This window comes from Paramormyrops kingsleyae, chromosome 17, assembly GCF_048594095.1.
Source record: "Paramormyrops kingsleyae isolate MSU_618 chromosome 17, PKINGS_0.4, whole genome shotgun sequence".
Lineage (NCBI taxonomy): Eukaryota > Metazoa > Chordata > Actinopteri > Osteoglossiformes > Mormyridae > Paramormyrops > Paramormyrops kingsleyae.
In genome coordinates, this window is record NC_132813.1 from 21,060,535 (window position 1) to 21,073,313 (window position 12,779).

A 12,779-nucleotide genomic window follows, 5' to 3' on the forward strand; every position below is an offset into this window, starting at 1 on the left:
AGGAGTGATGTGTGCCGCTGATGCGAGATCCCAAGGGTCTGAAAGATATTGTCTGAGTGGCTCTTGGCGGTGAGGCCCATCTGAACACTTTAAGGCTTGAACGAAACTTCACTTTTCCTTTTAAGAGACTCTTTAACACATAAAACCTGATGTTACTTAGAGTAGGTGGAACTTTTAATAGCTGGAAATCTATTACTGGTGGATTAGACACCCACTTATGTCTGTAAGACCTCAGCCTCTCGACCCTGAACCATCCACTTGCAGAAGAATCTTCTCAATAGTTATGGCATCCGAGTGTGCAGGCGAAACATCTTACAAACGTGGAAAACGTACAAAACATACAAAAATGGGAATTCCTGTAACCTGGGAGCATTGGTGTGACGTCTCTGTGACTTTAAATATGTCCCCAAATACTGCTGACCCGGCTCAGGAATGTGGATGTACTTTTAATATATTAGGATGGGGGCAAAGAGTCACAAAGGCTTTCATTTAAAACTTAGGAGAATCAAGCAAGCAAACAGCGAATGGGGAAAAAATACACAGCCTACCAGTTGCCTGAGCTACCCCCCTGTTGGGAGGCAAGAATGGTGCCCCCCCAGTGTCCTATTGTGGTGGCACTGATCTCATGACCTTAGGTTCGACCCCTCCCAGGATGCACTCAGTTCTAATTTGAATAGAATCAACTTTGCTTGCTGCCTGTTAAAAAAAGCCCTGTTACCATGATGTTTGCAGTATCCTGAAGTGCTGAGAGGGACGTGCGCAGAGTGTAAAAGGCTCCTAGCGAAGTTTTTTAATTAGAGTCATGAAAAATGTATGACTTTGTTGGCCACAAATTTAAAGTCAGTTGTAACTGTTGTGTGTTCCAAACCCATAAGAACCATGAAAATAGAGTGTTAAGGATACCTTTTTTACTCCATGGCTAAATCCTTCTCAGTTGAGTTTAAACCCTTATTATGCTATTTGGGATGAATCTGTGACATGTGGAACAGGATTAGGAGGAAGAGCTCCTTGAAGCAGCTTCCATGCTTTGTTAGGAAAGTGAAGTGTTTGGCTTCATGGTTTTGACTTCAAGGAGAGCCGCTGTCCAATGGGAGAGCTCCAGAGGTCGAAGGTTAAGACACGAAAACTCGGCTGCATCAGATTGAGAGGAATAATCTGTTTTTTTTTTTTTTTACTTGATTTTCCAGAATTGCATACTGAAGCACATAAGTCCACAAACACCCTACGGAGACATTTGCTCACAGCTTACCAGGGGACAGTGATAACTCGATATGCTGGTGTTTAAAAACCTGTTTAAAATGTATGCTCATGTGAGCCAGCAGTAAAAAGCAGGAGATCATACAGAACGGTAAGAAGACGACGATGGACAGAGGCATCAAAGCGCCAACACAGACAGGCGGTAAGAACTGCTGGAGAAAAGAACTGCTCATCATTTGCTTTAAAAAGTCAACATAACAAGAAAGAATTCATCACCTAAAGGAAATAACTACAGGCATGAGGAGTTGGCTGCTTTGATCACTGTGTACTTGGTCGACTTCCTGCACATTTCAATCAACGACATTGAGTTTCACCGGCAAACTAAAACATCTAGTATCCTGCAATACTGTGATTCAGTTCTCATTTTAAATACAAATGCAGACCACTGTGAGGGGGTAGAACTGGCAGATGTGCATTTTTTCCCCACTGAGAATTTATTTAAAAGAAAGTGACATGAGAAGAAAGTCATTTTCACTTAGCAAAGCAAAGCGTCTAATCAGTGCCAAACTCTCATTCCCTTTAAATTCTGCTGTACACGGAACAGAATTTATACAAGAAAACTTAACTTCCTTGAAAAAAACAAAGATAGAGGATAAATTATTCAAAATAGGTTTCTTCACACCAAAAAAGTACCACTCAAAAGAGATGTCAGGGGAGTAGGGGATGCCCTGGATGAGATGCCAGTCTAACACAGGGCATGAGGCAGCAGACACCCTGGATGGGATGCCAGTCTATCACAGGGCATGAGGCAGGGGATGCCCTGGATGAGATGCCAGTCTATCACAGGGCACGAGGCAGGGAATTCCCTGGATGAGATGCCAATCTAACACAGGGCACGAGACAGGGGACACCCTGGATGAGATGCCAGTCTATCACAGGGCATGAGGCAGCAGACGCCCTCGATGGGATGCCAGTCTGTCACAGGGCATGAGGCAGTAGATGCCCTCAGTAGGATGTCAGTCTATCACAGGGCACGAGGCAGCAGATGCCCTGGATGGGATGCCAGTCTATCACAGGGCACGAGGCAGCAGATGCCCTGGATGGGATGCCAGTCTATCACAGGGCATGAGGCAGCAGATGCCCTGGATGGGATGCCAGTCTATCACAGGGCACAAGGCAGGGGACACCCTGGATGGGATGCCAGTCTATCACAGGGCACGAGGCAGCAGACACCCTGGATGGGATGCCAGTCTATCACAGGGCACGAGGCAGCAGACGCCCTGGATGGGATGCCAGTCTATCACAGGGCACGAGGCAGCAGACGCCCTGGATGGGATGCCAGTCTATCACAGGGCACGAGGCAGCAGATGCCCTGGATGGGATGCCAGTCTATCATAGGTCTATAGACAGGACTTTAACTAGAGCAGCCAGAGAAAAGCCACACAACCACAGGGAGCTGGAAGAAGAGTCTGAGCCCCAAAACCATGACACGTGAGACTGCAGCCCTACCCATAGAGCCACGCCCACCCCCATCATAAAACAAAAGAGTCCCCTAATGTGGGTGCACTGTGTTAGCAGTCAAATAGTAGAAGCATTGGATCCTTGCAGATTTATGGACTATAGACTGGAGCAATGTGCTCACAGCACTTACCGTCATCCAGGTCAGACAGGATGGTGACCTTTGCTGTGGGGAAGTGACGCAGACGGCCGCCCAAGGGGACACTGAGCGTGACGTTAAAGCTCTCCTCCTCCTCATAGAGCGAGTCATCGATGATGACCACCCGGCAGGGCTTTTCTGCCTCACCCCCGTTGAAACGCAGTGCGCTCCCGGGGCCCTCTGGTCGGGAGATGTAGTCCGAGTAGGACAGCACTGAGGTGGGGGCAGTGCCCGTGGCAGTGACTGCGGACAACCAGGCAGAAAACATCAACAGGGAGAAACTCAAGACACTCAAGGGAAATTAGCGAATCATGGACTCTGGACTGCTTCTTTGGCAAAGAAACGGGATTCAAACCCCCAGCTTTGGAGGCAGCAGACAAACCATTGAGTCGGGATCCTACACATTAACCGTAGACATGAGCAGCCCATCGAGATGAAAGGAATGATGCTTGCAAATCAAAGCAGACGGGATTATGGAGTACTGCCAGGTCAGCTGGGTTCACTCTCTTCCCACTGGGTGGAAGCAGGTGGCAGTCCCACAAAGCACAGGTCCCAGGCTATATGGGCAGGACTCAAGCTGGGAGCCTGTCAGTTTCCAGGGAGTCCCAGTCCTACCTTGCTGGGTGTAGCAGAAGACCATGAGCTCCTGGCTGACGTCCCCGCTCCTGTGAACGGGGATCAGGAGCTCGCCGATGTCCTCCTCCACACTGTATGCGGACGAGGGGATGAAGACTGTTGACTCTACAAACGGGGAAGATGACAGAAGGGCAGTAGGCATCATGAAGGATGGAGATGTGCATGTTCTTGTGAAGCGAATGCAGGCTATTGAAACAGCATGAAGGACTGATGTATCTGTAGACAAGATACTGGCCCTCTTTAAGAATATCAGGCTTTATTATCTCTCACCTGCCAATGTACCTTCAATAAATGTAGTTGCTGAGCAAATATACTTATTTGAAAAGAATTTATGGATGCTTTACAGTTTTTATATAACTTAAAGTTGCAAAATAAGTTTGTAGGAGCTTAAGGCAAATTTAAATTGGAAATCGCAGTGGGACTAATGAAAAATAAAGTTTGTCCTCTCACTCCTTAGTCCTCACACACTTATGATTCATCTCTAATCCAACTCCCAGTCTTTGCAGCACTTATATAAACACGAGGCCATTATGTGGCGCGAGGTCTGTCACATGCAGCCGACAACAACAGCCACTGCTCTTCTGGGACCTGTTACTTGTGGTGAGGAGCGGAGAGATGCTCTGTAATCTACGAGGATCTGAGACGGCGAGTGGCTTTAGAGAAATTAATTAAACAGGAGAAGTTTTTGTGTGTGTTTGATAATCACCCGGGGGTGCAAAGCTGCTGTGCATTGTTATTTCACACGCACTATATCCCCCCCACAAAAAAATTAAAAACAGTTCGGATCATTTAAGCATTTTTTTCTACATGGGCATAAAGGTAAATTTGTATTTGCAGTCTTAAGAGTTTTAATACCACTAATATGATAATATGAGAGCTCCTCCCTCGATAGGGGCCAAGTCACTGGAGCAGAGCAGCTGTGGTTATGTCTCATGCCCACAGAACCCAGCAACAAACCCCCCAGGACACCATTAAGACCAGCTGCAGCCTGCAGGACTGGAGCAGAAGATCAGGCCCGAAACACTGAGTCGCACTCACTGATCACAGCCTCATTAGCTGAATAAACACTGTCTGCAAAATACTTCTGTTTTCAGCCAACATTAAGGATACATGCTGGTCCACATTTATATAATGCGTACAGTTTGGCATGTTGAGTGCTGGTGTGTGGCTCAGTGGGTGAGGAAGCTATGCCTGTGATCAGAAGGTCACCAGTTCAAACCCTACAGTTGGCACAGTGATCTATCCATTGAGCCCTAGAATGAGGCCCCACAATGGCTGGTGGCCCCTGCTCTCTGAAAAATATATATTGCCAGTCTAACAGAGTCCTTCACAACAGACCTTACGGTCTATACACCCATTTAATTATAAAGTCAAACTAACAGCATCACTGTTTCACCGTGAAATTACTTCTATAAAATGTGACCTTCGACTGTATGAATTTCTGCTAATGATTCAAAATTTAACCATGTTGCACTCCATTTCCATCTGTCCTCGATGGTAAAATAACTGCGGCAGGGTGAATTACCTGCAAAGGTTGAAATGTCTTAGCCTCGCCTGTTTAGCGTGCCCTTAATTAGTGCCTTTGTTATAGAGAGGGCACATTGGCACACTTTGGCGCAGATTGGCGCACTTTGGCGCCGTTTGAGCGTGTGCTTGATGCTGGGGTGACTGTCCCACTGGCTGCTTGTCTGATGGGCTGTTTCTGTTTGGCGTCTGGGATGCAGCATCGTGAGCAGGGGGGGAGTCTGTAAAATTGCTGTCTGTCCCTGGCTGCTCCTGGATAGGTGGTCACACACTCCACCTAGTTACGGCTGCTGGGGGTTTCCCTTCCTGCCGTTCATTTGATCTGAGTTGCTGCTTGAGTGTTTTTTTCTTTGCTGTCGTGTGAATAACGTTTATGTTTTAATTGTAGGGATTTGGAACTAGAAATGGAGTTGGAATTTAAATCTCCCTGGAATTTGAATTCAATTCCAATTCTGTTCCCATTAGTTTGTTTTCCAATCCGCATTTTCTGTTTTGGAAACCCTGCTTTATAGTATCACTCTGTATTAATAAACTATATTTGGTTCACAGAAACACGACTCTGCCTTTCTTGGTGGATGAACCTGTGTGACCTATTGGGTTATGTTAATGGTGGGTATTTCCCCAGGTGGGAGTTCCCAGGGTGGCGTAGTCAAACTGGTTGTACCTGCACACTCTTGTGTGCCCCCCCGCCACAGCAGATTCATTTCTTTCTTTCTGTGCTATCTGCAAGGACTCTGTGAATTATTTAAAAAGTTATTGTAAACTTATTGCTAAAAATGCTAAGTGACAGAATTCACCTCAGCGGAACCCCAAGATATCTGTGTGACTTTGATTTCAAGCGATGATCAAGAGCAGATTTGCCACTGCAGTGCTGCATGGGTATCCCAGCAGTCTGGTTTCGTGACAAAGCAAATGAGGAATGAGCGCCTCTGGGAATTTACTGGGGCTGAGCGGGATAAAAAGGATGTGAGCAGCCAACTAACCATCGGCTGGGTCCAGGATTTCCACAATGGCCACCTGTGGGAATTCCAGAGCCCCCATGACGGGCTCAGAGAGAACAATCTGGAAGGTCTCCGACTGCTCGAACACACTGTCGGACAGGATGCGGACCCTCCAGGAGGCTGTGGTCTGGCCTGGGTTGAACTGGACCTGTTTCTGTGACTTCCCTCTGAAGTCTTCGTCTTTCTTGGCTGTGCCATCTCTGGTGCCGATGCCTTTTGGTACAGACAGGAAGAGTTACTGTAAAAAGCACAGACATCATCCCTCCACAAGCCCAAAACAGACTGAAACATGTTTTCATCGACGCAGTAGTCAGACAGCGAGTATTTCGATCGCGCTTTTATAAGCCCGTCACGTGTGAGCAAGTCTCCCGCCCGTGGATGTCAGTCACAAGGCCCGCTAATTGGGTGCCAGTCATGGCGGCACTGTGCCCTTGATGACGTTCCCGAGAGGGCGTCGTGCCCGGCTTGCCGCTCACGGCCGGTGTGTTTGATCGCGGTCGCTGGCTGGGACTCTTCTGTCAGAGAGGCATCAGCAGCTGCCATTTGGTGCATGGATGCCACTCGCCCCGTTTGATAACAGCTCGAAGCTCAGCGGGAAGCCCTCAATTAATAAAACATACCCACATGATCGCCCCCCCTCCCCCAGGGGTTATCATCGAGGTCACCCGACGGAAGACAGAGCTCTTCTCGTGTCTCACACGCCGGTTGAATTTTTTTTGTCTGTCGGCGCGACAAGAATTTCAAGGTTCGGCTCAGCGCCCAAGACAGACGAGCGCAAAGACCGGCTTCTCGAAGATAACTAACATTTCCGCGGTGCCAAGCTCGTCCTCAGAGCCGCGAGCTTGAGCTGAGAAACCCACAAACACGGTTGCCTCAGCGATACAAAAACCGCAACAATCTTCAAACGGACAGCCTTTGGTGAAAAGATGGCCAATCGTTTTCAAACTTTCTTCGGCAGTGATCCCGCACCCCAATCACCAATCGGATTTCTGCGGCCCAGCGAGAGGGAACCAAGAAACCCTGGGGCTTGGCGTTCTCCAACAAACTGGCTTCAGAAGTTTTTCAGAGTGGGGGTCAAACAGGGAGGGGGATGTTAAAGCTGCTCCATGATTTGCAGCTTCATCTCATATTATTGCTCCATCTTGCTACTGAGGGGAGATGAAGTTGTGTAAAATAGGAGGAGGGCCGGAGTTGGGGGGGGAGGGGGGTTCCTCCTCTTCTGCAGGATCAATTTTCCATCTTAGCTATGGTATAAATCTGGAGGAGCATTTTTATATTGCTGAATTAATCTTCCTGCTAGTACTCACTTTCATATTTCTCAACCAATAAACTAAAGGTCAGGGACCCGACAGAAAACAGTAAAGTTCTCAAAAGACCTTTAAAATTTTAGATGCGTCGCCGTAACTGCTGAGATTCACAGAAATAAAACGCAGGATTTTCGCGGCATGCCCGTATCAAACTCAGAAGTGCGACTATCAGGCAGAGGACTGGCCAAAACGCCTGCAGGAAAGACGGATTGCCCCCAAAAGACAAGGGACTTCATACATTTTAATTCCTGCAGACTTGCACTTCTAAGCATCCCCTACAAAGGTGGCACACAGGTTCAGTCTAGAACTACGAATGGCAAAGTACAAAATGTACAGCAGCAAGGCTGAGTCTCATCATGGATTCCGTGACAGAAGACACTGCCTAGTGATCGATACTTAACTCTTTCAACAAGGGAGGTGATGGAACATCTCATTAAATTCAGTTCTGTTCATTTTGTTGCTGTGACTCATCACATTGTTGCTGTGACTCGTCACGACTCCTTTGACTCCCACTACTTCCTGGGGTATTTCTCTTTCCTGTTCCACATTGTTCAATTTTGTTTACAACTCAAAATGTATTACTGTACTGTGCTGAACGGTTATATCAATTTGCTGTGCTATTCTGGTTAAGCGCAGTCGCCTGACCCTGTTTGGAGGAAAGTACACTATATAAAAATGGATTTAAAGTGAATTGACAAATGCTGAAGAGTACTGGCATCTCTTATGGTGCTGACCTTCTGCCGAGGAGCCCATACTCCGTTCATTGTGGGACCATGAAACTGTCTGACTGTGAAGATGACCCCCGGGAACTGGGAATGACAGTGACACAGACCGAGGACCCATTGTGTGTTCCAGTCTGATGCCAAGTGAGCTAAACAGCCATAAGCCTTCTCCAGAAGACTCTCTAATTTATCTTCAACCCCGGAGGCCCTGGGCCAAAAGGTCATTCTTTGTCCGCAGGACATAAATAAAATGGCTCACGAGCCAATTCCCAGTAGCAAGTCAGGGTGACATGATGATGCATTGTGTTTTAATAATGAACGCAGCACATGCTATGAAACATTGAAATCGTTTTTTTACCACTCTGTTGGAAGTTGTGTTCAATTTAAATTAAAATGCAAAGTAAACCATAGGTGGGAATGTGTGAAGTATGAAAGAATCCAGAGAAAGACTCCTATACTGTAGATACGAACCCTCTGCCTGCAGATGCTACAGATGATTCTCTTACATTTTATATATATAATAAATCTTGACTTGGGTACACCGTGCAACTTTGTCTTGGCAACTAGCCTCACTTGACTTTGTGATAGCTATCTTTGTGACTGTGGAATGTCATGTTTCTTGCACTAACTTTTTAACTTTTAATTTTGCATTTTTAATAACCGGTCCAAAACGTAATGCTCCCAGTGTGCACAGTAGTATCTTTGTACATACAGGGGCATAATTTAGATGGTTTGTTTAATATTATTTTAAAAGGTGCAAATAGGAAATGACAAGGGCAAATGGAGATGGAAAGTCTACAGTACAGTATGATCTGTTTAGAAATTGGTAATAAAGACATTATGTTATCATTCAGGCTAGCAGACTGTTATGGGTTGAGGTTGGGGGGCCCAAGTATTATTCATAAATTTTCACATTCACAGGGATCCTCTGTCGTAACCCTCGCAAAGGTAAGGAATGACTGTATAACACTGTAATGAAGAATAGCTTGCTGAAGAGTTTTAGATTTATTTTGCATGGCTGCCACATGGCTGATTAACTCTGGATGCTGGACTGGGAGAAGTCATGGAGGTATAGTACTTACTCACAAAAGACGTCTCCCCGAGGAAGCCCCTGCGCTTCAGCTCCACCTCCAGGAACTTGGCCTCCTCGTCCACCACATAGTACTCCTTCTCCAGGGAGATCCAGCACCAGTTCAGGCTAAAAAGGTGCCCCTTCAGCTCATTTCCCCCTGCGCAGAATGTGAGGCATGATGAGTCCATTATGAGTCTTTCAGTACATCTCCCCCCATACTTGCATCAGTATTATTTGTACTGTGTAAAATGAATAGCATGGAAAAGTTACTAGAAACTTCTTTTCAAGGGCACCAGTGCTTACATCAATATAATGAAGAGGTTTCAGCCCCAACATCTTGGTTGCTCACTGGCAAACCTCGTCTATCCAGAACCTCCTTCCAGATGCTGACAGGGCTGATTTCGAGAGCAACCACTACCGCTGCAGAAAGTCCAAGTTGCCAGGTCTAACTGTCCATCCTGCTGAATGCGACAGCGTGATTTCCTATGGTCTTTGCAAACACCCATTAAGTTCCTAGACAGTACAGGGTTTGCTGCCTTTTCAAAACACACAAACACACAACCACCAACCTAGCATACCCTGACCCACCCTCCAAGAAATACTCACAAATGCATGTCCTGCAAAGGTCTGCAATGTCCCTTGAACCTTCATAAACTAGTTACCAGGGAAAAGCTTTGCCTTTCTCCTCAGCAGCTACGGGAACTTCATATGCAGGTGCACATGACGACACTCCAAGTCCAAGGGAAATTTGACCCGCATGCATGAGACAGATAAATAGTGTTTCTAAAAGCAGCACCTTTGTCAGTTTCGGGCGGCATAGCAGGTAATACAGACAGCCCCAAGGTTCATGCCCCAGCAGGGGGTGCCACTCTAGGTACAAGTCCTGCTGCTTCTCCAGCAGTGAAGGAAGCCATTTCAGGGAATTAGCTTAGCAACGGGCAACAGGTGAGCAAAAAGAAAAAGGCAAACAACTCTTAATCCAACAGGTTTGCTGTTCTGGGACCACTTCATAACCCCCCCCCCCCCCCCAATTTCCTAGCCAATATCATGGTCACAAAGTCTTTCAAAATCCCACCAATCGGGATGCTCTTTAGAATAGAGAAGCCCGTCACATTCACCAGATGTGGTGGGTTTGTGTTGAGGGCAAACTGATGAATTTGGGGTGAGCAGCCGCTCTGCACCAGTTCCCACCCAAACTGACATCAGCTGATTTATCTCCATGTAAAAAATATGCAAGTATGATGAAAGACATGTTAAAAACCACAAAAACAATCTGTTACAGAAGTATCCACCCAGAAAACATGTGACGTTTTTGTTCATTATTCTGACACAATATTCTCCACATACTTCCTTTGAAATCAGTATGTATGCCAGTGCCTGTTGGGCATTTAGTGTTACATATTCACCAAATCTGCTATTTCCATCCATCCATAACCATTTATCCAGGATAAGCCCGGATCCTACCTCAGGAAGCACAGGGCTCAAGGGAGGGGACACGGCCTTAACCAGCAGTGCCCGTCTTACCTCCTGTTCCTAATCCTTTTGCTAATCACTCCCAGCTGTCTTTTGTTGCCTCTCCGTCAGTCAGGTATTTAAGTGCTTCCCAGTCCTGTGTTCCCAAGTCCAGGCGTTCACATCAAACCCTCGTGTTGCCTGTGCCTTCCCATACTCCCGTCCTCCTGTAGTGATCCCCTCTGATCCTGTTTGTTTCTAGTTTTTGTTCTTCAGTTTAATAAACCCCCTTTTATTTCACCACCATGCCTGCTCCTGAATCCCTCGTCCCTCGTTTTGTGACACCCTGGATGGGACGCCAGTCCATTGAAGGGCACATGCACAATCATATACTCACTCGAGCACAAAGGGACACAGGATTTTCATAGAATGCATGTTTCTTAAGGGTAATATCCTGAGTAAACCCTCACAGAAGAGGGAAATCCCACAAACTCCATACATACATCATTCAATCATATATAAAAGGATCTTTGGATAAGTTCTGCTTTTACCTCCAAAGCAAATCTGGAGCCCGTCTGTGATTTCCCATTTAATTAAAGTGTCAAAGCTAAGCACGCTGTGTATGCGAGCTCGAGGGACCAAAGCAGTACACCAGCTACTCCCACTTGTCAGCTATTAGTGCCCTGTGAGCACCACCCTCCTATTTCACATAAACCATATTTCAGTTAAAAAGCTGACTGGTGAGCAGAAAGACAGAAATGTATACAGGGTTTCCTTCCTGCATGTAACCTAACGTCTGCAGCCATAAACTTAGAATCGTAACACTGATCATAGCATGTAAAACACTTTGGGTAGAAGGCCATTGATTACAACAGCACTCAGCCTCTCTTTAATCAAAGAACACAAATGGAACATTCCAAGACCATGTATAGTCAAAATCCACCACCACCTACTCTATAAATTTTACTGTACACATTACAATGTAGGGCACACGGGATTATTAATGAGTTAAAACACAATGTCAAGTCGAGTAAGCCCAACTAGATTTTGACCTCTAGCATTTTCAACTTGAAAGAACACATAAATTTACCCGAGAAATCAACTGGGGTGCAGGTCGCGTCACCTGAAGCCTTGCGTTAAAGCAAAGCACACAGCTCTACAATGAAACTGAAAAATATATGAGCAGGATTGTATTCATTTCTAAAAATATTTCTGCAAAGTATTGTAGTGAATACACATTCATAGACCACTCAAAACCACAATGGAAGACAAATTACCAAAAAAAAGTCATGCTTTTCACTGCAGAAATGAGGTTTAAGTATTGAACTTGAAATTAAGGGACCAAATTCAAGCATTGGCAATAAGATTATCCGGCTACAGTCCTCTAAATGAATCGATGCCTTATTTGACATTTGCACAACTATGAGCACAGGCACAGTAGAGTGTTTCTTTTTGCAAATGCCATCATACTCTCCTTAGAGAGCAACACATACAGGTGAGGCTGAAGCTCGGGGACTGAGCACATTAATCTGGTGCAGGGACATCAGAAGCATTTTGAATGTGGGAGGGACACACTGGCATAAAACTAATATTTTATGTTAAATGTGTTGGGGTCCAAACAAATAATTATGAAATGTGAGGGGGACACGTCCCCCTTAGATTTAACGATGGTGACGCCCATGATCTGGTGCCCCTGGAGCATTTTTGGGGGTTAAGGGCCTCACTCAAGGGCTCAATAAGCCTGTGACTATTCTGCTGAAGACAGGATTTGAACCAGCAACCTTCCATTAACAGGCGCAGCATTTTAACCCACCGAGGCACATGCTGTAAAGTCATCTAAACAAGCCTTTTATATATAGCCAGAATCATTGAATGGCCCTGATAGAAAACAGGGACAAGATACTGTACAGTGAGCCCTTCCACTGCTGCGACTCATGGGAAGTCAGGGTGAGGAAGCCATCATTTGATGTAGATTGACACTGTATCAGTGTGCAAATTGACACTGTATCAGTGTGCAGCCAAGCTACATGCACCCAAAGATGCCAGGTCAGGTATAATCCGGCTTTATACGCTTTCTGAGTCTACGCCAGCAGGTTAACGACCGATTGGGCAGGCTCTGCAGTTATGCACATCACAACTCTTTACGCATAGGCAATGCATTCGAAAGCCTTCCAAGCCTCCAAATCTATGGATAAAAATGAGAGATTTCTG

At 46.0% G+C, this 12,779-nt stretch overlaps 1 protein-coding gene across 1 annotated transcript in view; it reads right to left on the reverse strand.

Annotated features, from left to right (window-relative positions):
* Positions 1–12,779, reverse strand: part of frem2b (FRAS1 related extracellular matrix 2b) — a 59,044-nt gene that overhangs the window by 18,524 nt on the left and 27,741 nt on the right. The window contains exons 3-6 of the mRNA XM_023825999.2: positions 9,127–9,273; positions 5,998–6,228; positions 3,470–3,595; positions 2,849–3,097 (exon numbers count right to left, since the gene is read on the reverse strand). Of these exons, the coding sequence (XP_023681767.2) occupies positions 2,849–3,097; positions 3,470–3,595; positions 5,998–6,228; positions 9,127–9,273 (753 nt within the window). The remainder of the gene's footprint in view (positions 1–2,848; positions 3,098–3,469; positions 3,596–5,997; positions 6,229–9,126; positions 9,274–12,779) is intronic.